Raw genomic sequence first — 24,496 nt, 5'->3', positions numbered from 1 at the left:
TTTAAGAAGCAAGGCAAGTTTATTTATATAGCACCTTTCAGCACAAGGCAATTCAAAGTGCTTTACCAAAATGAAAGACATTAAGAGCATTAAGAAATAGTGTATCAGAAACCTATTATAAAATGGCATTTAAAAACACTCAGCGTCGCTTAAATACACACCTTTCTATTGACGCTAGAAATGCACACTGATAGACCATTGGGCCAGAGTTAATGGAGCAGGTTAGACATCAAAACGCATTCTCATGTATTACTATGTTTCTTTGATCTAAGCGTTAAATCATCCCTACTCGTAGTTTTGAATGCTGCCGTCTGGACGGGATTCCGCCGGTGGAATCACACCTCCTGCTTCTTCCAGTAGTTCTGTTGCTGACTCTTTGGCTTTTTCCATTGTCTAATGTCTGCTTTGTCTCGTCCGAATCGAGATCAGAGTGATCATGCATATATAAACTCTATCTCTCCAGCCAAGGTATTGGGGGCTCTTTCGGTGTTTGGCCGTCTTTCCGTCATGCTGTCATGTTTCTGTCTGTTGATGGGAGTGTATTCTGTCGGGGAGGTACTTTGTAATGTCGGTATATTCTTGGTGGCTGGGCTCTGTTATATTGTCCTCTGGTTTACTGTGCTGTAGTCTTGCATATCTTCATTTCTATCTTCTCAAATGTGTGGAATATTATTTCCTAATTTGAGTTGTTATCAGTAATGTTATTGACGTATACGGTATGTGCGTGTCTGGGTGTGTGCAGCTCTCAGAAGGAGGCAGAGCACGAGGGGCTGGAGGCTGGGAGAGCGGTGCATTACACCTGGACCGAACCCACCGGGTCCCGAGAGCTCTGCTGGAAGTGCGGTACTTACAGTGGGAAGCTGAAGAGTGAGGAGGTACTGTGCCTGAGACATAAGACTGTTTGTGGTTGAGGAATAATACAGTATGTATACCTTTTATTTATAGCAGACATCTTCATTGAACCTTTATCTTATCATAAGTAAAGGTGTTTCTCACAGCCATCGCAGCGGTTAGCTGTTTTGTTTCAGCATTAAAGCAAAATGTGTTACCTTAGACATAGACCTTGTAGTGCTCACACTCATTACTTTTATAAGCTCAAGTATTTATATAGAACATTTTAGAAAACAAATGAAAGGATCCTGTGATGTTGATTAAAGCATGTACTACTTTGAAATACAGTCCTAATATCTAGTTAATAGCTCTATCCTTATTTTGGTTGTATAGTTTACTGAGGTTTATTGCCAATGTTGTAGGTTATCTTTGCCATTTTAATTAACATCTTAAGTATCGTAGTTCCACATAGTTGTAGGTGATGCCAGCATAATACTGTCGGTGCATGCCATTGCTAAATTGACTAAATGTCAAAATGTGTATGTTGGGTGATAATACTGAGACGTGTAAAACAAAGAGTTGTTAGTTGATAATACATTTTGTAAATACGATTTCCAATGTCATAATAAACTGGGGCACAGTCTTTGTTGTGCTTAACAAAATGATGTTACTTTTAAACAACGCGTGTTTGTCTGCTCTTCCATCTTTAGGACCTGCTGGTGGACATGAACAATGAGGGGAAACTATTTGTGGTGTCCTTCTATGAAGGTAAAGTACAAATAGTTTAAAACACAGATCCCTTAAATGGATTCTGCCAGAAAAGCTGCATTTCTGGACAGCTCATCTCTACAACTCTAGTTCCTTTTGATTACGCTGCCCTCTCCTGGTATTTCTGATTATCACAACACTTCAAAAGCAAACTTCAAAAGGCTAAAATAAATAGATAAGAATATTAAAAGTTATCATACCCAGCTTACAAGAGCTTGTTTGACAGTTTATAAAGCTTTTTGATTAAATAGCTTAATCGTTATGCATGTAATTGGTACATCAGTACAAAGTAACAAAGCATATTTCAATGCATTATTTTAAAGATAATAAGAGCATGTAGACACAGCTACCAACATTTCTGTCTTGGTTTGCTTTATCTTGTGGTGTGATAAGTGTTTATTGTTGATCCAAAGGTCTCCAGCGAGTTGTGCTCTTCACTGAGGAGCTACGCATCTACAAGCTGCTCTGTGAGAGCGAAAAGGCTCAGATGGCCGAACAGGAAATCATCCTGTCGCTGCAGAACGTGGGCGTGTCTCTGGTCAACAACAGCAGCGGCCAGGAGATCTCCTTCATTGGGATCACAAGGTACAGCAACATGCACATGTCTGAGTTTTGGCTTTTTAATGCCTGTGTGAAGTTGTATTTGAATGCCCTTTTGTGCCGTGTTTCCTTTCCATTTAGTTTTGATGGTTGTTTCAAAGCACTTTGAATCGCCTTGTGGCTTAAATGTGCTATTTAAAACCAACTTGCTTTGCATTTCCTAATGACCTTACACTCTGCTTTCTTCTTTGTTGCCTCAGCTCTGATGTGGTGTGGGAGTTAAAGCCTAAGAAGAAGAATCGGTGGAAGTCTATGAGCGCTAAAGAAGCTGAGATGCTGGAGAGCAGATTCAAAGAGTACACGGAGTCTGGCCCCGTAGACCTCGCCATCGCTGACCTGGATAACAACTTCCAGGTTGGAGACTAAATACTGTTTATTAAGCTTCTCTTATTTGAACCCGGGTCCAGGGAATGATAAAGTGACTAAAGTTGTCCATTTCATGTGACTTAGGTAGAGTGTATATACTCATAAAATGTAATTTTAAAAGTTGTAGCTGCAGGTGGTTGATTATTGAAAATAATGCTTTGTCGCTGGCCTTCTTGTTCAATAATTTAACACAAATGTAAATCTCCTCCAGGTGTCCTTTACTCCCAATGGCCAGGATATGCAGATGTTCCAGCCGTGTGATGCTCCTCTCAGGAGGCACTTCCTGCCTGCAGTGAAGGTGGAGTACAGCGTCTCTCCACGACAAAGTGCCTACCGTGTCCAGATCCACCGCATTCAGGTACAGCCACATATAATCAAAATATACTCTTAATATCAAGTATATATGTATATGTCCCAATTACAGACGTACAAGTCATCCAAATGCCTTCCTCAGCATTTGTTCATCAATATATTTGGATTATTATTTATTAGCTTTAAGTATGCATCCTTTCCTCCTGCAGATCCAGAACCAGCTGCCCGGAGCCATCTTCCCGTATGTGTTTTACCCTGTGAAACTGCCAAAGTCTATCACCATGGATGCAGGTCTGCTATTCCTCTTGTACGTCATGTTTAGCATTATGTGCCGTTTGTATGCAGTGTTTCAATTTGTAACATTATTTTATTTTTATTTTTATTACAGAACCCAAACCTCTAACTGACATCAGCATTGTTACCAGAACAGCAGGGCACTCTGATATCTCACGCATCAAGTAATTTTTACTTTGAATGATTTTCTGACTTCTCCCAGCTCCTCAAGTGTCTTTCCACTGGCCTTTATACCGTTTCTGTGCTCAGTCTTACTCCTTACTCTCTAACATTTCATTGATCTGAATACTATTTTCTTTTCAATCTTTTCCTGGAATAACTGTTTTCTTTCATTCAACTTCAAAGCTGTGATGGAAATGTTTGTCCACCTCAGGTACTTCAAGGTGTTGATCCAAGAGATGGACCTGAAGCTCGATCTGGGCTTCCTGTACGCCATCCTGGACCTGTTCACTCCTGAGAACGCCAGCATCATGAGCTCACAACAGGAGGTCAGATACTCTCATATAAAGAGTCTTTTGTCTAGAATCTGGGACACACAAGTTACATCTAAAGAGTCATACATTCTGACTTTTGTTGTCTATGCCAGTATAATAATGCTTGTTTTATTCCACTAGGTGGAACTGTTCGAGAAGGACATAGAGTACATAAAGACAGAACTGAACCATGTCTCTGCTGCTGACACCTCTCCCATCAGCCTCTACGAGTACTTCCACATCTCCCCCATCAAGGTTTGTAAATTGTATACTACAGTATAGTTAGGAAATGCAAAAACACCACTGTTCCACCACAAGTGATGGAAAAGTCAAATGAAATAAATCCTTATCAAACATGAATATAACTGCATCAAAATCTACAAGACTGCAACAAAGACCCAACTACATAACGTGTTTCTGTTGTGACTTAACCTCCATAAACAGCCACGCTTAGTCATGTTTTGTTCTTTTTGTTGCAGCTGCACTTGAGTTTATCTCTGAGTACGGGAGGGGAAGACGGCATGAAGGAGAAGAGAGACAAGGAACTCATCCCTGTCCAGTCCCTGAACCTGCTGCTGAAGAGTATCGGTGCCACGCTCACAGATGTGCAGGACGTCGTCTTCAAGTAAGAATCATTTGAAGGCCCAAATAAGAATACACATAAATGACACGCAGGAGCAGTGTTTTGTTTTTGTGTGATTTGTTGCTGAAAGAGTCCTTAATATTTGATTTCAGGCTGGCCTTCTTTGAGTTGACCTTCCGGTTTTGTACCACCCAGCAGCTACAATGGGAGGTCATCAGGCATTATTCCAAGCAGGTAACACACATTCACACATGCACAAGGACAAAAGCCAAGATTATAAAATGTTTTCAGATTGAATTTATTTGTAAGTTCCTCAAGGTTTTATTGAATAACATGAATAAAGACCAGATCCTGGCTACCATTGAGCTTACCAGTTTTTATCTTTGCTTATTTCAGGCTATTAAACAGATGTATGTGCTGGTGCTGGGCCTGGATGTACTTGGAAATCCTTTCGGGCTGATCAGAGGACTGTCGGAGGGCGTGGAAGCCTTCTTCTATGAGCCGTATCAGGTAGGAATGTAATGCTAAAATAGGCTATCAATGTTGAGGCATTCAAAACCAAAAGCTTACTTTGAATTCTTATTATTTAAGGGGAACATATACACAATACTCTAACTTTGAATATATGACTCTGGAGATTGTAAGCAGCAGAGATATTGTCTTTAAGTCTTCTTCATGTATAACTGTTATCTGGGGTTCTTCAGGGAGCCATCCAGGGGCCTGAGGAGTTTGTTGAAGGAATGGCTCTGGGGGTGAAGGCTCTGGTGGGAGGAGCTGTAGGTAAGTATGGCGCGCTTATAAAAAAAGTATTTTGATCGCTTTAGCAGAAATCTGAAATGGATATCTGTGGTAAATAAAGGGATATTTAAACACGTTATTCCTCCTTTTGTCAGGAATTATTCAATGTTTTTTGTGTAGGCAAATTACACATTTTGTACCGGTACTTTTGTTATTCGAACGAATATGAGATGTATGATCTCTCACTACTGTTTACATTCAAAAGTTAGCTTAACATGTTTCTTTTTTTCTCAGGCTGATGATTAATTATTGTATGTGTTTGTGCTACTTTGGGATGGGTTAGCCAGGTTTCACGTCTCATTCCTGCAGCACTCTTGAACGTTGACCTGTTGTGCAATCAGAAATGTGCTATTTAAATTAAATTCCCTTGCCATATGAACAGAAGATGAAGGGACAGTGAAAGAAGAAAATAGTAACGATATCTCCCACAAGAGATGTTCAAGAAAAAATAGACGTGTGAAAGAAATAATAACTATAAACACTATTATGTGCCTTCCAGGGGGAATAGCAGGTGCCGCCTCCAGGATCACTGGAGCCATGGCGAAGGGTGTCGCTGCCATAACGATGGACGAGGAGTACCAGCAGAAAAGACGAGAAGCTATGAACAAACAACCCAGTGGCCTGAGAGAGGGGCTGGCCAGGGGAGGAAAGGGATTAGTGTCTGTACGTACTCAAACTTGTGTTAATGAACCAGAAATATTACATGTTACTTGTATATACCTTTTGATGTTAGAAAATGTAAAGTAATGAATGATCTGCTGCTACTTGGTAATTGTGTTTTGTTTCCCCCTTCAGGGTTTTGTCAGTGGCATCACGGGCATTGTCACCAAACCTATCAAAGGTATGTTGAGTTGAACCGAGGTCATTCGGCGCCTGCTGATATGACGACTTATTGGCTGAAATGACATATATCTAAATATTGTTGTTGTGGATTTTGTACTTTTACTGGAACAGTGTACGAGCTGTGTTTATGTCAGGAGATCTTTATATCAGTTTCCATGAACTTGATGATATCTGATGATGCGTTATTTTTCAGGAGCACAGAAGGAGGGCGCAGCCGGCTTTTTCAAGGGTGTTGGGAAAGGTCTGGTTGGTGCTGTAGCCAGACCTACCGGAGGCATTATTGACATGGCCAGCAGTACTTTCCAAGGGATCAAGAGGTATGTTGAACATGTTTTTTTAAGGTGATCAACATGTCAACTTGCACGATAAGAAGATAAATTGTCTTATTCCACTGCGTATTTTGGGTATGTTTAAGAAAATAAAGTATGCCTAACATTTGTGTTCAGTTCAATGTTCAATAAGGTAATGTTAAAAATGTATTTCCTTTTAATTGTTTTATTCAACACGCATTATTTTGTTTTCAAGCAGTTGACTGAAAGCTGCAGATAGGCACAACTGAGTACATTTTATAATTTGTACATGTTTTTATCGCATTTTAGATCGTTGTAGCAATAATCAACAAAGTTATCGCAATTGTTCCTGGTATAGTGCAGCCCTAGTTCATTACTGTGTGTATGTATTCAAATGTGCTACAGTGTTCATGTTTTTACAACACCAGTGTATGTTTGCATATTTGCACGTACATTGGACATGTGGATCTGTGCTAAACTCACAAAAGAGTTTAACACCAAAACATGTAAGAAGATCATTATTTGAGCCATGCCTGTTTCCAGAAATAAACCATGCTCAGTAGTTGTACAAACAAAAACAGCTTCATTACAGCTGCTCATTGGGCCATGGCAGGAGCTCTTTAGGTGTGTGTGCACATCTAAATGTTTGCCATAGCCATTGTGTGTGTTTGCAGTTATGTAGTATATATATATATATCCAGGATTTATAAGAGTTCATAAGACAGTTGTTTTTCTTTTTCAGGGCAGCAGAGACTTCACAAGATATCGCCTCTTTGCGACCGCCGCGTTTCATTCACGAGGATGGAGTCATACGCCCATATAAGGAGAGGGAGGGACTCGGCAGCCAGATGCTCCAGGTAAGACACAACCTCATCCTGTCCTCAGTCAGACCAGGGGGGTATACTGCGAAGCAGGATTTTCGCTTAGCCGGCTAAATTCAGGGGAAACTCCGGCTTTCCGGTCATCCGAAGCTGGTTCTCTTTTTAGCAGGCTAGATCTCCATGGTAATATATGCTAAGCACGCAGCTAACCTGGTCGGGACCAGGCTAGGTTGCAGGCTAAGAGCTCAACTCAGTGAAAGCACTGCCTGCTGACCAATCAGAGCTCAGTGTGCGGAGTTTTTAAAGCGATCAAGTCATATTACAGGAGAAAGGAAATACAGAAAAGCTGCCGTTGCAGGAAAGACGGCCGGCAAAAATCACCGACTGTGTGAACGTGAACATGAATAGAATATCACCTCCCATCTTCAGAGCAATCTGACTATTATAACATTAGCCTTAAGAAAGCTTACTTAAATATCGGCCACAACATAAGTAACCGGATCAGAGTAACATTAAGTACAGTCCGCGGCATATCACTTCATAATGTATCATATCTCCTTATCTGAGTCAGCTGAGCCGTATCTGGCCGTGCAACACTCACAGTGTCACATACTGTATGCAGAAGTATTATTTTAAGCAACACATAAGTTGACGAAACACTCGAGACAAATGTAATTGAAGTCAGATCGTGTTTTAGACGGGGCAGTGATATCATAAACCTGTTAATGTACGCATTCAAACACTTTTACTTTTTCCAGCTGTATTCACCTTGCAGGTGCAGCTATGTGGCTTTTATCCTGGATAAAGTGTTTAAGTCATGGATGTTTAAAGTTTAACTTCTTCATTTTTGACTAATATTAAAGTTCACTTTTCATTCAGGAAGTATGACGCTGCGCTGTCAGTGCGCTTCTCCATGCTTGTGATTGGTCGAATGCTCCAAATACCACCCCTTTCATGTGAACGCGCACCTAACTAGATAGGACACGGCTGGCTTGAGCGATCCACTTGATAACCCGCGTCCTAGTACAGTTTAGCGAGAGCGCGTATGTTTTGGATTAGGCCAACCGGCTAACTCAAACATATCCAGGTTAGGTTGAACCAGCTTCGTAGTATAGGCCCCTAGGCAAATAACATGGAGCTAATATTTGTATTTCATTAAGATTAGGAAAAGCTCTGTGACAATCATTTTAATACAACGGAATTTTGTAAATGTAATCAATGACAGGGAACTACATCATAAATGCGTTGCACTCACACACAGAAAATGCCTAGGTCTGCTAGTGGAGTTGTGGGTGTGAGCGTTAAGGAAGGCACAGAGATTGATTGATTGATTTTGTTAACCATGATCCTTTTTGTGTAAGATCTTTAAACTTAATGTAGCTCATATATCCTAATATAGCTCAGTTATCATTGATTCATTCACCTTTGTGCCTCTGTTATGTGTTTTTAAGAAGGTCAAATTACACATTTTCAACCAAAGTAAATAAGCATGAGCAACAATAGAGACATTTCATAACTATTTCAGTTCCAAGGCCAAGATTTACTGAAATATGTTTTGTATTTTACTGCAGCAAAGCCTCTGTGCAGTGTATCTACCTGTTCCTTCTCCATATTATTATTATTGTTGTTGTTGTTAGTGTTTTGACATTAGACTTATTTTGTTTGGCAAATGATGCTTCATTTGGATGCCCTTGCTGTCCTCAAGGTTTAAACAAAGTACCTGAAGCAGCCATCTGGCTAACCATATTGTTGACAGCACTGAACAGCTGAATGTGGTTGGGAGCTGCTGTTTCCGTACAAAGGGTCTCATGTTTGGACATTTTAGTGAAGCTTTGAGGGGTTTCAGTTCTGCTCCATTAAGCTATATTTAAATTGTGGCTTACTTCTTTTGTGCTGACATCATGTAGTGGTCGAGCTGGATGGAGTGGGTAGAAGTTTGTGAATATGAGTTTCAGGTCAGAGCTACACTGTTTGCCTTATAGCTTTACAGAAAGGTGACAAATGAAAGAGCCTTGGTGAAGTTTAGGGTCACAGCTAGCCTCCACAACATTTATGTTGGTATGTTGGATGATGGTAGTGGAGAGTCCAAGACTTCAGTTTGGTAGAGGTCTATGAGGCTGCGGCCCCACGAGGACGAAAACGGCTAAACGCATAGGATTAACGCAAACGCAATCGCAAACGGCTTCGGTCCACATGCAATAATTATCCGGATAGTGTCTGTCCACACGAGACCGCTCCGTTTAGCTCCAACCGCTGGAGAAGCTGCAGTACATATGCAGGAGCCTCTACGTGGCGCTGTAACTTCCTCCACAAAAGCAGCGAAGAAGCATGGTTGTCATGGTTGCCCTTCTGTTTATTCTCCGCGGTGGGGGCCGAGGGAACCCGGCAGAGTTTTTCGCCAGTCAGCGTGTATTAAAGTTGAAATCTTCCGAACAAAATTATAAAAGTGCCGGTCAAAGGTCTTCTTTGTTATTTATTGAGCTTTAAAACAAATGAATAACGACTCTATATAATATAATGATAAAATACACGGAGCCTCTCTTTTTCCTCCTTCTCTTCGGACAGCGTCAGTGTCTGTCTCATGCAGCAGCTCATACAGTAATCAGTGACCCGGCCGACTGTAAAAATAAACATATTTATAACTAGTTTAGTTTGAGAGGTAATTAAAATAGCTAAGGGCGATGATCTGACTTGAAGTGTGTGTTTTGCTGCAGCGGGAGGAGCTGCAGGTGAGCAGAGCTGCGTGTCTCCGTCCTGTCAGATTAGACTTCACTCGCGAGAGAAAGATAAATAATCTGAATTCAGGGTGCAGTTTACTTTGACGTGGGGGTGAGCAGCAGAGGTGGGGAGAGGCGGGGCTATTGCCTCATCATTATTGCTGTAGATGTTGCACAAACAACTGTAGCATGGTCAATAGCGTCCGGAGCACGATGGCAACTCTGCGATCCGCCATTGTTGTTGTTGTTGGTGGCGAAACACTTCAGCACTGGCGCGGGGTAAGCGGAGGTGAGCAGAAGAGGTGGGGAGAGGCGGGGCTATTGCGCAATCACTATCAGTGGTCTGAAAATGTCCGTATAGGGCGCACACACGGAGCCGTTTGACCCCCCAGAGAGTGGCGTATGCATTTCTATCCACCTTGGGACCCGTTGTCGTTTCCTCAGTCGTTTAGTGCCGTATTCGGTCGTCCTCGTGTGGCCGAACGGTCTATATGACACTAAACAGTAACGCAAACGACCGAATTCGTCCTCGTGGGGCCGCAGCCTGAGAGACATAGTGTTTGATTCACATCATTCAGTGACCATTGACCCCAATCATTCATACAGGTTTTTCCCTTTAATTTGTCGCCCATCTGTATCACCATCTTTAGACCTAGCCTAGGTTTGTTAAGCTTGATAGTTAGTGTGTTTATGTGCTAGAAACAGGTTTTATGCTTACTGGATGCTTCTGTTGTAGATAGGCTCAAATAGTTTTTATAGTTTTATACTGATATATTTTGGGTGGGAAAGTCTTTACAGCAAAGCAGTTGGAAAGAAGCAAACATTTGGTATTTAGACTAAATAATAAAATAGATGATATTTACAACAGAATAACTATTTGATAGAAGAGAGACAAATGCACACCTTGGTCTGAGTGGTGTTCTGTCTTTAATCTGCTGTGACAGCTGTCTGTGTGTAGCTGCGAGTAGAAACTTGTTCTCTGACCTTCACTCTTCTCTCTCGTCGTGTCCACAGCGGAGTCTGGCCTACTGGGAATGGTGTAGAGCTGGTGATGAGGAAGACTAGCTAGAAGATAGCTGTAGTGTAGCATTAGTGTAGTACAAGTTTGATTCAAGTAAATTAACCAATGAAGAGCCTCTCAGTAATTTAAGAATGTGTTTTATGTATTTAGTTGTTTATTAAATTGATGTGAGATTTCTTCATATTTGAGTGTCTATCCTTTATCATTTAAAACCCATTCTTTTCATTCATCATTTTCTCACAAGCTACAAAACAAACCCTCTTATGTTCAGAGATGTAGTCATTGTCCAACACTTTTCATTATCATTTTTGTTTTAATTTGTCTTTGTCCTTATTTCTTTATGTTTGTTTTATCATTCTGTCTTTCATTGCCCTCTTGTTCTCAATAAAATGTTCACATTACAACTTCTACCTGCCATTGTCTTTGTTTCATCCCATTTTTCCTCGTCACCCCTCAACATTTTCATTCATTCAGCAGAGGACCAGAGTAGCTCATGCTTATTTACAGTATGCAGTTGTTTGGAACACACTTGTATACATTTTCACTGAGCACAGATATATTGGAATCTATGTTTCAGTATAATTCAGATTCAGTTGTTCTTTGGTCTTGCTGTTTGCTAATATACATTCTCACTTTTTTCTCTTTTTCTCCAGAAAATTGAGAATGGACGTTTTGCCAAGTACAGATACTTTGCTCATGCCAAGGTCAATGATTCAGACTTCTTCATGATCACCAAGAGGTGAGTGTGTTTCTGCATCCTGGTGAGAAGAAGAATTTCCGGCTGCTTTCTCATATCAGGTTGTTCTAAGATAACGTTTTATTTTCCTCTCATTTTCACAAACACCTGTGAATATGTGAAATCATTAAATCCCAGATCATCGTCACAGCATGTTTTGATACAGTGTAAACCTCGATGTGTGATATACGTTGCTTTGTCTAACCCTTTTTTATGTGCTTTCTTTTCCAGGGGAATATTTTTTGTGACCAAAGGCACATTTGGCCAGCTGACTTGTGAGTGGCAGTATCTGTTTGAAGAGTTCACCAAGGATCCGATGATTGTTGAGGACCGCCGACTTCGCATTGAGGCCAAGGTACAAAAACAAACACGATATTGAAATCCAAATCAGAAGCTTGATGCTCCTCCATAGGAAACCTTTGTTTATACTCATTCATAGCTAGTTTTAAACAATTATTATAGCACTAAATGTGTTGTCTTGTGCACTTCAGGAGAGAGTGAAGTCTGTCTTCCACGCTAAGGAGTTTGGGAAGATCATAAACTTCAAAACTCCTGAGATCGCTACTGTAAGTTGACAACTCATACTATAATGCCTACTGAACAAAAATATAAATGCAACACTTTTGTTTTTGCTCCCATTTTTCATGAGATGAACTCAAAGATCTAAAACATTTTCTATATACACAAAATAACCATTTCTCTCAAATATTGTTCACAAATCTGAAAAAATCTGTGATAGTGAGCACTTCTCCTTTGCCGAGATAATCCATCCCACCTCACAGGTGTGGCATATCAAGATGCTGATTAGACAGCATGATTATTGCACAGGTGTGCCTTAGGCTGGCCACAATAAAAGGCCACTCTTAAATGTTCCCCCAATATATATATATATATATATATATATAGATATATAGATATATATATATATATATATCCATCAGCCTGAAGTCACAGTAAAGGATTGAACAAAATGTATTCCCAACTTTGGTTTCTTGATTTTCAGTGGGTTCTGGCCAGATTGGACGATGCAAGAGAAAGTTTGCATAAATACTGACCAACGAAGAAGAGCGAGAAATGATAAAGAAAAAAGAACACACAAAGTCTGTGTGTGTCAGTGCCTTTGTTCTTCACCGCATGCTCATGTTGTTTACCTCCCTGTTTGAGTCCAATTACACAAGGCTGTATGTTGGTGTGTGTCGGGACGAGTGACTGCGTGATAGTGTGTATGTGTGCATGCTTACAAAAGTGCTATATAGACGGCTGACGTACATTTATTTACCACAGAAGCTCTGAACTCACTCCACTGTCTTCGCTCTGAATACACTCATTATGCTCAGCTGATATTTAATGATTTATTTTATTAAAACTGTCGCACATTTCAAAATACAGCTTATCTGCTTGGGCCTGAATAGCTGTTGAAATTTGGAAGATTTTCATAGTTTGCCATTCTCAATCAAACGCATTCAGTCAGTCATTTCCTTAGCTCTCAGTTGTATTAAACATTAAAGATGTCTTGTACATGGTAGGAAACAGCCTAAATGACATTGAAGCCAAATGAACCACAGTTGTAGCACATTTAATGTTGTATGCTGTTTTGTTTTTTTACTGGATTATATATAAGGGAAACTAATATAAATTTGAGATTGGCTCTGTAACACATATAATTCAAATTGTGCTCAAACTACTGTTTTATTTTACTCTAACACTCTCCATTTTCCTAGTTTTTTATACAAGATGAAGACTGCTCAGTGTATGATTGAGAGCCGCATGCTATTTTTATATTCTTGTGTATCAATCTGCTGTATATTAATCGCATATGGTATCTTTATATACTCATCCTCACACACTAGTCTGTATTATGGCGTTACAGATTGTACTTTTGTGATTTTTATGTTTTTATACCACACATATGCAATGCCAACTATGTTGATGAATTATGCAGAGAAAAGTATATTTAAAAGAAATGAATGCTAATTATTAACAGCTTATGTTTACTCTGGTGTATATTTTAAAGGATTGCTTTGGATTGTATCGCAATTTAGTTCGACTAAATATTAACAGACTTAATATTTATTTTGCCATTAATGTGTGTTATTTTGAGCATCAAGTGTTCACTGCAGTGGTTCCATTTTTCCCCCATATGTTCCAAAAAAAATAAAATGTGTTTCAAATGCTCCATTTGCATTTGCATTTGCATTTCCATTTGCATTTGTTTCAAATGCAAAGTCCTCCAAAGCACAACTTGGATTATTTACATCTAAACAAACTCATTGTTTGTGTGACTGTCCTGAGTAAATAAGGCACGTTTGAGCAACAGCCGACACATGTGGCTCAGTGTTAAAACAAAAAAAAAATTCCACATCATATTAAATCAAAGACTTTAGGACTAAAGGGACTCAGCGATTGCGTGAGCATAAATTATTTACTTGGATCTCTTTACTGAAAATATATAAAAACTAATTAAATAAGTAGCCCACACAATAGGTCAAAGATATGAATTCACACTCATTTTCATATATAAACTTAGTACAACACATTTCTATAAAGGCTCCAATTGAAACTACAGTAGGCTACACAAGAAAACAAACGATGCATTTCAAACAATAAGCTACCGAGACATTAGTTTAGGTATGTCTGTTAAATGTTCATATTCTCTTAGGCTGGATTTGAACAGGCACAAAAGATTATTTTTAAACCTTTGGATTAAAGAACCATACATCGATCAGTGTATCTAACTGTTAAGAAAGCCAAGACAATTGACTGTGAAGTTTTGTTTTAAGGTAATTCACTTCTTCTATCATGTGTCGTCCTGCTGCTCTACACCAAATTGAACTCCTTCAGGTTGTGTCTGAGGATGGTGTCTTTGACGGCGACGAAGACGAAGCGGATGTTCTCTGTGTCCGTGGCGCAGGTGAAGTGAGGGTACAGCGCCTTGTCCTTGTCCGGGTTTTGTTCTTGGTACATTTTCAGGATGAAATCTTGAGCTGCTGATTGATCCTGCTTAGGTCCTGTAATTCAAGGTCGGTAATATTTCATTATGTTTTCAGAAAAGTCGACTATTTGTTTAAGATTTAAAAATAAATAGACAAACCTAATCTAAAATATGTAACAAAACAAGAGACCAACATTAAATGGATGCTGGTCTTCAGATTTTTCTCTGTGCACAGGGTGTGTAGCCTACCCTCCTGTTGTGTTCGGGTCAAATCTGACCGATTTACTACTTTCATCAATCATAACTTTTTTGTTTTACATTCGATTGCATTAAGGCTTTATGATATCCTTCACAGTAGACATTTGAACATATAAAATTGCTGATCACCACTTGCATTGCATTTTGGATGATTTAGTCAACTTTGTAACTTTGTTCCCGGTCAAAAATGACCGCCATAAAGAAAAGGAATTAGTAACCATCCGGATCTGATAAAACACACACACAAACACTCACACACACACACATACACTATATGTGTTTTCCCCCCTTATGTGCCCATCCCCCCATGTAAATTACACTTGACACACACACACACAGAACAATTTGATACATTTTCCACTCTTATGTGCCCATCCCCCCACATGGATCACACCTGGCACACGCAATAGCCTACATGTTCATTGTCTATTCTTTGTATATTTACTGCAGTTGTTCATGTAGTCTGATGAGTCTGATACAATATTTACAGTTTGAAAGGGTGTTAAATGAAATGTGGTGATGATGGTTTTTGCGTTAATGTAGGCTACTAGCAGTTAAAACAGGACATGTCAAATTTGACCGCAAACGCAAAGTAAGGGGGGGAAAACGAACACAACAGGAGGGTTAAGTGTTTAATAAAGGTAAAGGTACACCCAACTGAAACTACCAGTCTAAAATAAAAATGCAGATCTATCTTTATGAAGGTTACAATGTTCAGTTTTTGTTTAACATTTTTTTTTATTCAACATGTAATTTTGTAGGATGTAATTTTTGGTGCTGTTGTGCTTCATCATACAGATGGGTTGTGTAGCCTTCCCTCATTGATATACATGGAGAGAATACATGATATAATCGGACAAATAATAGTAATCATACTCAGCATAGTACTTTTGTATTAGACTGCATTAATTTCAGCTACGTGTGCCAATAAAGTGGCAAAAAACTCACCTGTGAATTCCGGGAAGTAGTCGCCTATGTGAGAGTGCAAGATTTTCTCCTTGAGGATGTCCGTCTTGTTGAGGAAAAGTATGACGGAGGAGCGCTGGAACCAGGGGTAAGTTATGATGGTTTTGAACAGGGCCTTGCTCTCCTCCATACGGTTCTGAGATGACCATTGCAGCATAGAAAGAAAGAAAAAGGACCACACATTTAAAATGTTTAAAGTCTGGAACTTGATCTGCCAATCACTGAGCTGAATTCTCACCTCGTTGTCGCACTCAGCCAGGACCTGGTCGTACTCGCTGAGCGCCACCAGGAAGATGATGGAGGTGACGTTCTCAAAGCAGTGGATCCACTTCCTCCTCTCTGACCTCTGACCTCCCACATCCACCATCCTGCCATAACAACAACAGATAAGGTACGCAACGCCTTTAATGCTTATTGTTCCAATGCATCATGTTTAGCCGTTACCTGTTTTTATGGAGTGTTATATCTCACCTGAAGATGACATTCTCCATGTCAAAGGGGTATTCAATGATACCCGTGGTGGGCACTCGGACTCTGAGGATATCCTGCAGGTCAGGCAGATAAGAGGGTTGAGAAATCCGATCCAGGTCCGTGAGATAGCTGAAAAATTAGAAGAGAATGAGATCAAGGAGAGGATGAAATATGGATAATACCTGACATGAAGGGGATTTTGTGACTATTAAAACAGGTAAAAGGGGCATGAGAAAAACCTCACATCAAGTGGTAGGATTGTACGAGTAAATTGCAAAGTCAGAGTTAGGGAAAGTGGAAACCATAGAAAAAGAGTTTTGCTTTAAGAGAGAAGTACAACGATGTAGTATTTTAGTTCACAGTGCAATTACAGTACAGTACATAGTTAAAAATAGCATCCAGAAGCCAAAAACAGTTACTTTTCTTATGCCTTTTTATCTAAAATGTCTGAATTATTTGTTATGTTAATTTGTGTTCCATTATGAGCAGGTACATCTGTTTGTGCTCCGAAGGGACACCTCCTGTATTATAGTCAGATAGAAAAGAGCAAGGTACAGATAAATACCAATATTAAGATCTAAATGCCCAAAGCCTTCAAGGAATACGTGAAGAAATACACAATCCTTTTTTTCTTTACTTATTTGTGTTGGTCTTAATGTAGTCAAATGGCAATATTCTAAATCGATGTACTGTATGCATTAATAGCATAAACAATATCCAAGTGTGAATGAGTGTTATGAATTGAAGGTACATTTCCTGCAGGTTGATAACAAATTGATTTGTACAGGAAATAACAGCAATTACCTAACCTCAGTGTCTTAAGGTAGATACAGTACAGCTCTGCCTATAATAATACAAAAAACACTCAAATACTTGAATCATAATAAATGCAACTCTCCCATAGAGGGGTTAAATCGACCTATTTGTGGAGCTTATTCTGTGGAGATGAAGCATTACCCACTATTTTGTCAACCTTCTGAATAACTGGTGAATATTTGGCAGAGCTGGAATCTCTGATAATATTGAGCAACACGTTACACCTGTTTGTCTAATTCTCACTATTTGGTGGAATCGGACAGCTGGTACTCCCTGCGCCGGTCATAGCATTTCTGTATCCCGCCATCGTCCCACAGACATCTGACGGCCGCTGCAAGGTCTTGATCAAACTCCTCCAGCTTGTCCATCTCCACCTCAAGGACTAGGTTGGCATGGCTCTATAGACACAAAGACAGAGGGGATTTTACTAAAAGACGGTAAACGGCTCAAATGTTGAAAAAGAACATTATTTTTCTTAAACTGTCTGTCAGAATATACCTGTATTTTCCCACATCATTAAAAGGTGCTAAACACATTTAAACAAAAGAAAATCCATGTCAATTTGGCCAAAAAATGAATCTAAAATCAACCCCAGACTTTGACGTTAATAATAAATTCTCACTGATTTCAAAAGTTGAAGAGCCAGTTTTAGTCTGTCAGCAGTACCTGATTATTGGGATCAGCTAAATGTATCCCAAGCGCCTCCATGGCTCGGGTCATGGTCTGGATGGAGGTGAGGATGTTCTGGAAGACCAGTTTGGCGTAGCTCCTCTTGTCCTCATCTGTGTATCCTCCTCCATGGATAATCCTCATCTGTTTGATAAAGGTACTCTTCCCACTCTCTCCAGTGCCTGTCGGATACAATGAAGATTAAATCCTGTCATATCTTTCAACACTCATCTGTCTGTTTCTTCGTAGCTTGTTACTAAAAAATCAAGTTGAACAAAAATGTATGTTTTATATTTATTCCAACATGCCATGGAGCAACAGAGCAGTGTGCGTTTCCACACACTTTAATGGAAATGCACACTGCTCTTTAGTTATGATGAAATAAATTATAAATGCACTGACTCATTATGTATTAACTGTCTTAGTTTATAACACACACCAACATTCTGTCAGTGTGTGTGTGTGTGTGTGTGTGTGTGTGTGTGTGTGTGTGTGTGTGTGTGTGTGTGTGTGTGTGTGTGTGTGTGTGTGTGTGTGTGTGTGTGTGTGTGTGTGTGTGTGTGTGTGTGTGTGTGTGTGTGTGTGTGTGTGTGTGTGTGTGTGTGTGTGTGTGTGTGTGTGTGTGTGTGTGTGTGTGTGTGTGTGTGTGTGTGTGTGTGTGTGTGTGTGTGTGTGTGTGTGTGTGTGTGTGTGTGTGTGTGTGTGTGTGTGTGTGTGTGTGTGTGTGTGTGTGTGTGTGTGTGTGTGTGAAGTGTGTTAGAGCTACATTGAGTGGTGCCAGCAGTGTTCTAGTTTCTTGGCTGTTTTGCATGACATCACGAATACTTGAGTTTTTCCATCTTGGCAAACAAGGCTTAGACAAATGTCTATATTTGAATGCATCTTGTTTACAAGTCAAGTTTCTTGAAAATGAGGGGGGTTAGAGCAAGACAGATAGGTCAACTCTGAGAAGGAGGCAAATGATCATCTCCTGTATCCGACTTGTTTTAAGAGAATCAGCTTTAAATGAGAGGCCTCACTTTTTTTAACATCTGTGCCTCCTGGTGTTAAAGTCCCTAGAAGGAGTCATGTGAGGTTAATTAGTTATTCTTCTGAGACATTAATGTAGAATTGTATGTAGTTATTTCAATGGCTCAGATCAGACTCAGCAGATGCCATGTTATAGTATCAAAACAGAATGACTTACATGGTCTCCAGTATTCCTCGCTATGTCAATATTATTTACTTATTTGTTGATTTACAGTTGATTTATCAACTTCCTTATGCTGTAAAACACATACAGAAGTCATACAAAAAGTGTGCAGCAACAAGTATACAAGTTTTGAGCACACATTTCTAAACTAATATTATCAGTAAATAGTTCTACCTCAGTGGACACAAGCAATCAAATTGAATGAATATAAAACATATATCGTATGTCTAGTCTTTGATCAGGGACATCTTAGTTTGGAAAGACTCAGTGAGAAAGATACTGTGTGGTACTATGTGTAAGTAAAACACATTATGCTCTATTTTGTTGGCTTGAGTAGGTCACATGGATGTTAATGTTCATGAATACTGTGCGTGTTAATTTGCCTACATTTGTATCTCTGTGTACGTCTGCATGTAAATGTGTTTGTATATGTCAAAAGTGGTGCACTGTGGTGATTTACAGTTGGAAGAATGCTGACCACACACACACACACACACACACACACACACACACACACACACACACACACACACACACACATACACAGAGAAAAAGAGAGTCACTGTCAGTAGACATGACACACGAACACAATTAAACATAAACACAATCTCACACCTACACAAACTTCCTCGTCATGACGCGCTGACTGTGAATGAATGTGGTGTTAATGTTGTCGAGATAAGAACTACTATAACCTGCCACGCTCTGCCAGATCACTTTTTTTTTAAAGTTAAACTAACATGGCAGGGGAGGATTGAAGGAAATGAATGGTACAAAATAATTCACTAAACTACAACAAACTGAATTTCATCACACAAAACCGTCCCTGTTATATGCCAGGCATATACATTTTGTCAATGTACTTGTTTAGCATGGTCTATATTATTTATATCTTACAGCTATAGTATACGTTTATATTCCATTTAATCTTTCTCTCGTTTCAGTACATTTTTTCTCAATCACAATAAAGACTTACAGCAAATAAGATGTTTTTACAAATGTGTTGCCATCATTTGAGAGAATGATAATTATGACATTCCTGTCCCTAGAAAAAGTCCTGGATTTTCTTTTTTTACTTGTGTAAAACGGGAGCCAAAGCAAAAGTGTATTTTGTGTCAGTTGATATCAATACTAAACTAATTAAAATGCACATGACTGCATGGTTGTTAGTCTGTAACCAAATAACCAATACTGTATGTATAGAGTTTTGTTGACGTGTCCTACATGCTTTTATGTCAGATTACCGAACGGACAGAAGAGGCAGAATGTGTTTGTGTTGATCTTTCATTCTGCTTCACTCCCACTCATCCTCTCCGGGGAACCGAGTGTGACCATCTAATGACCCCCACTGAGAGCCCTGAGTCCAGGTAAATAAATGTTATTGTTTAATTACTTTCAGAAGTTGAATAATACAGATTACTTGATACTATGTGTATCTATTTTCATTGAACATCTAAATGTTACATACAAAGAAACACATATTAGGCTACATATTTTCGACAGTATTGTTGCTAACCATGGCTGCACATCAGTTCAGGTTCTACATAGTGAGTTAGCATGTCGAAAATCAAAAGTGATACTGAATGCTGAGCTTTGATGACTGAGTTTCTGGACACATGATACAGTTGTTCCTGATCACCAGACAGCTAAGCCCCTGTTCATAATTTCACGAGCCTGTTGACTTGTTTCTGTGTGCTCTCACTACACACACATGTTTCAGATTTCCCCGCAGCAACTCTTTTAAGTATCTGTGTCATCATTGGCAGCAGTGAACCAGAATCTTCCTGATGCTAAGGCCTGCCTCTTTTTCAGACGTTAAGGATTTGTCAGTCATTTACTTTTAGTAAAGATTCATTTTCAAAGCAAGTTCAATCAGATTTATAATACATTCAATGGAGCCCTTTCTAAGAGAGCAGTGGAGGCAAACCTGCTGTACGGCTCACGTCCTTCTCTGGGCTGGATTTGCATGACTTTTGCATGAGGCGCACCCGCAGCAGCTAGTTATGGCTTTCTAACACACCACTGACCGAGGGCCCATATGGTTCTCCCACACTGCTGCTGGGATATACAGTGGGGCAAAAAAGTATTTAGTCAGCCACCAATTGTGCAAGTTCTCCCACTTAAAAAGATGAGAGGCCTGTAATTTTCATCCTAGGTACACTTCAACTATGAGAGACAGAATGGGGGGAAAGAATCCAGGAAATCACATTGTAGGATTTGTAATGAATTAATTGGTAAATTCCTCGGTAAAATAAGTATTTGGTCACCTACAAACAAACAAGATTTCTGGCTCTCACAGACCTGTAACTTCTTCTTTAAGAGCCTCCTCTGTTCTCCACTTGTTAACTGTATTAATGGCACCTGTTTGAACTCGTTATCAGTATAAAAGACACCTGTCCACAACCTCAAACAGTCACACTCCAAACTCCACTATGGCCAAGACCAAAGAGCTGTCAAAGGACACCAGAAACACAATTGTAGACCTGCACCAGGCTGGGAAGACTGAATCTGCAATAGGTAAGCAGCTTGGTGTGAAGAAATCAACTGTGGGAGCAATTATTAGAAAATGGAAGACATACAAGACCACTGATAATCTCCCTCGATCTGGGGCTCCACGCAAGATCACACCCCGTGGGGTCAAAATGATCACAAGAACGGTGAGCAAAGATCCCAGAACCACACGGGGGGACCTAGTCAATGACCTGCAGAGAGCTGGGTCCAAAGTAACAAAGGCTACCATCAGTAACACACTACGCCGCCAGGGACTCAAATCCTGCACTGCCAGACGTGTCCCCCTGCTTAAGCCAGTACATGTCCAGGCCCGTCTGAAGTTTGCTAGAGAGCATTTAGATGATCCAGAAGAGGATTGGGAGAATGTCATATGGTCAGATGAAACCAAAATAGAACTTTTTGGTAAAAACTCAACTAGACGTGTTTGGAGGAGAAAGAATGCTGAGTTGCATCCAAAGAACACCATACCTACTGTGAAACATGGGGGTGGAAACATCATGCTTTGGGGCTGTTTTTCTGCAAAGGGACCAGGACGACTGATCCGTGTAAAGGAAAGAATGAATGGGGCCATGTATCGTGAGATTTTGAGTGACAACCTCCTTCCATCAGCAAGGGCATTGAAGATGAAACGTGGCTGGGTCTTTCAGCATGACAATGATCCCAAACACACCGCCCGGGCAACGAATGAGTGGCTTCGTAAGAAGCATTTCAAGGTCCTGGAGTGGCCTAGCCAGTCTCCAAATCTCAACCCCATGGAAAATCTTTGGAAGGAGTTGAAAGTCCGTGTTGCCCAGCGACAGCCCCAAAACATCACTGCTCTAGAGGAGATCTGCATGGAGGAATGGCCAAAATACCAGCAAGAGTGTGTGAAAACCTTGTGAAGACTTACAGAAAACGTTTGACCTCTGTCATTGCCAACAAAGGGTATATAACAAAGTATTGAGATGAACTTTTGTTATTGACCAAATACTTATTTTCCACCATAATTTGCAAATAAATTCTTTAAAAATCAGACAATGTGATTTTCTGGAATTTTTTATTCTCATGTTGTCTCTCATAGTTGAGGTATACCTAGGATGAAAATTACAGGCCTCTCATATTTTTAAGTGGGAGAACTTGCACAATTGGTGGCTGACTAAATAATTGTTTGCCCCACTATAGGTGGTGTCAGAGCACTGTTGGAGGCATGGATGCTGTGCGATGCCAGGTCAAAACCCCCTGCTCCGTCAACTGTCCCCAAAGACATGCAGTTAAATGATATAGCACTGAAAGAACAAACATGGGGCTCAAGCTTTAAGCCATTTCTCAACCAACATCAGACCTTCTGTAGTCAGTGAACTCATACCAGGAAGTGATGTGTGTGACAAAAATGAAACACTTTTACGAGCATCCGAAGCTTTAGATTATTACCATCTCCATAAAGGCTCCCATAATGTTCAAACATCACTTTCATGACACTATAAGGGCAGTTGGGTTACTCACACTGTCCCACACTCATCAGCTGTACTGATAATTGATACCTGGACATCACATTCATATTTCCCCCTAACAATTGTCCTTTACTATATTTTTTCCTAATAAAAAAAAAAGGTTAGAGTAAATGCCAATATTAGGAGAGAAAACGCCCACACTGATCCACTCCACCAAGGAACAAATACTCCGACGGTTTTTATAGAAATGTAAGCTAGAATCGAGCTATCGTCCAAAAACACAATATCATTTTTAAATTGTCAAATCTTGCTTTGCGTGTGACTGTTTTCAGTATTTCTTAGGCAGATAGGTATTAAATGATTTCGGTAGACTCGACGAATCAAGGTTGAAAACTCTCCACAGTGCGTAAAATCAATGAATGGCACGGCTATGGCGCGCAGCTGCTCGGTGGGAAGCCGGAGCGCACTACACCCCATCCGGAGACCAGAAAGAGCAATGAGGAGAAAGGAAATGTAGAGACAAGTTAGATTTAAAAGTTGTGCATCCCCATGAATTAGATCCTTGATGGCAGTCACACATATTCAAGCCATCAAGAGCCTCAACATATAGAGAATAAATGCCCCGTATATAAAGTGGCTGTTTATTCCTGCATTATATTATCATTTAAATTCAGTTTAATGGACATTGGGTGCTGCTCCACCTGTCATGATAATTGCATATCCAGGAGTGATCAGGAAATACATTTTTTAGCTCAACTTTGAAATATTATTGAATGACATGTTGGCCGGAAATGTGGCACAGTAGAGATGAGGATGGAGTTTCCCCTTTTAGGAGCACATTTTCCGGTCTATTATTTACCCCAGAATTGTACTAACTTTGGGTTAAGGGCCAGCTAGTTTGTGTGAGAGGTATTATAGACAATCATAGGCATTGTTATCCCCTCCAGGTGTGATCCCTGCTCAGAGTTTCTCACCTAACAGCAGCAGCTTCAGCTCCCTGCGAGAGTCCTTCTTGTCTCTGCGTAGCTGCTTCTCGATCTCCTCGTTGATCCTCTGGTTCTCTTTGTCCTCCCCAGACACACAGCATCCAGCCATCGTTCACACTGACCTGCTGCCTCTCCAATAAGCCCTCTGCTGTCGACGTGAAAATCCTGAAGGCTGTGGAGGTGTCTTCTCCCTTTGGCTTCACAAGATCAGTGGGGAAACACGCAGAGCATCTTTAAAATGTCCCTTTATGAATTACAAAAATTATGCTATAGAATTTTTTCTATAAATTGAAGAATCCGCGTTTATTAACAAAGAATCCTTCTTAAAATAAAACGTCCAGATATAAGAATACAACGCGCTGACCCTCGTTGGAAAGGTGCTGCGGTTGGTCTAAAGCAGGAGGACACTTGTTGAACTTTATCCAGCCTGCTCAGAAGGGCGTGGCTGGCTGCAAATAGAAAGGGATAACATGGGAAGTTAACATCCAGAGCAGGCACACTGTGATGTATGTACCGCACAGAGATGACGCTGACATGATATTCAAACTTTGGTAGACTTTTGGGTAGAGGTAGGCTACGGGGTACGATTAGATCAAAGAAAGCTGCAAAATAAATAAAATAAAAAAGCCAAGAAAACGAACTAATAACATATAGTAAAACTAGTGCTGATGACATGTTATCCAGCTTTAAATAGATTTGTTTGCAAATGTAATTTGTATGAAAAGGGGACGGGTTAAGGACGTGAAACACGCTACGGGGAACGGGGAAGTGAAGTATCCTGCTTCAGTGCATCCTGTCATGGCCACCAGGGG

At 40.1% G+C, this 24,496-nt stretch overlaps 2 protein-coding genes across 2 annotated transcripts in view; one reads left to right on the top strand and one right to left on the bottom strand.

The window, feature by feature from the left end:
* vps13a (vacuolar protein sorting 13 homolog A) overlaps positions 1-13,629 on the top strand; it is a 43,669-nt gene extending 30,040 nt beyond the window's left edge. The window contains exons 55-75 of the mRNA XM_034090776.2: positions 743-875; positions 1,542-1,599; positions 2,013-2,184; positions 2,400-2,553; positions 2,777-2,923; positions 3,087-3,168; positions 3,266-3,335; positions 3,545-3,659; positions 3,786-3,899; positions 4,124-4,269; positions 4,380-4,461; positions 4,624-4,737; positions 4,932-5,007; positions 5,525-5,688; positions 5,821-5,866; positions 6,062-6,185; positions 6,901-7,015; positions 11,371-11,456; positions 11,685-11,808; positions 11,945-12,019; positions 12,457-13,629. Coding sequence (XP_033946667.1) covers positions 743-875; positions 1,542-1,599; positions 2,013-2,184; positions 2,400-2,553; positions 2,777-2,923; positions 3,087-3,168; positions 3,266-3,335; positions 3,545-3,659; positions 3,786-3,899; positions 4,124-4,269; positions 4,380-4,461; positions 4,624-4,737; positions 4,932-5,007; positions 5,525-5,688; positions 5,821-5,866; positions 6,062-6,185; positions 6,901-7,015; positions 11,371-11,456; positions 11,685-11,808; positions 11,945-12,019; positions 12,457-12,507 — 2,248 coding nt within the window. The 3' untranslated portion in view covers positions 12,508-13,629. The remainder of the gene's footprint in view (positions 1-742; positions 876-1,541; positions 1,600-2,012; positions 2,185-2,399; positions 2,554-2,776; positions 2,924-3,086; positions 3,169-3,265; positions 3,336-3,544; positions 3,660-3,785; positions 3,900-4,123; positions 4,270-4,379; positions 4,462-4,623; positions 4,738-4,931; positions 5,008-5,524; positions 5,689-5,820; positions 5,867-6,061; positions 6,186-6,900; positions 7,016-11,370; positions 11,457-11,684; positions 11,809-11,944; positions 12,020-12,456) is intronic.
* A 65-nt stretch (positions 13,630-13,694) lies between these two features.
* On the bottom strand, positions 13,695-24,061 carry gna14a (guanine nucleotide binding protein (G protein), alpha 14a). Its single transcript, XM_034090777.1, has 7 exons — positions 23,673-24,061; positions 17,563-17,747; positions 17,140-17,294; positions 16,081-16,209; positions 15,848-15,977; positions 15,592-15,745; positions 13,695-14,461 (listed from the first exon to the last, which is right to left on the bottom strand). The coding sequence occupies exons 1-7, from the start codon at positions 23,791-23,793 to the stop codon at positions 14,271-14,273; spliced, it is 1,065 nt and encodes a 354-aa protein (XP_033946668.1). The 5' UTR covers positions 23,794-24,061; the 3' UTR covers positions 13,695-14,270.
* Between the last annotated feature and the right edge of the window lie 435 nt (positions 24,062-24,496).

The sequence above is a fragment of the Pseudochaenichthys georgianus genome, chromosome 9, assembly GCF_902827115.2.
Source record: "Pseudochaenichthys georgianus chromosome 9, fPseGeo1.2, whole genome shotgun sequence".
Lineage (NCBI taxonomy): Eukaryota > Metazoa > Chordata > Actinopteri > Perciformes > Channichthyidae > Pseudochaenichthys > Pseudochaenichthys georgianus.
This window is presented reverse-complemented; position numbering and strand designations above follow the sequence as displayed.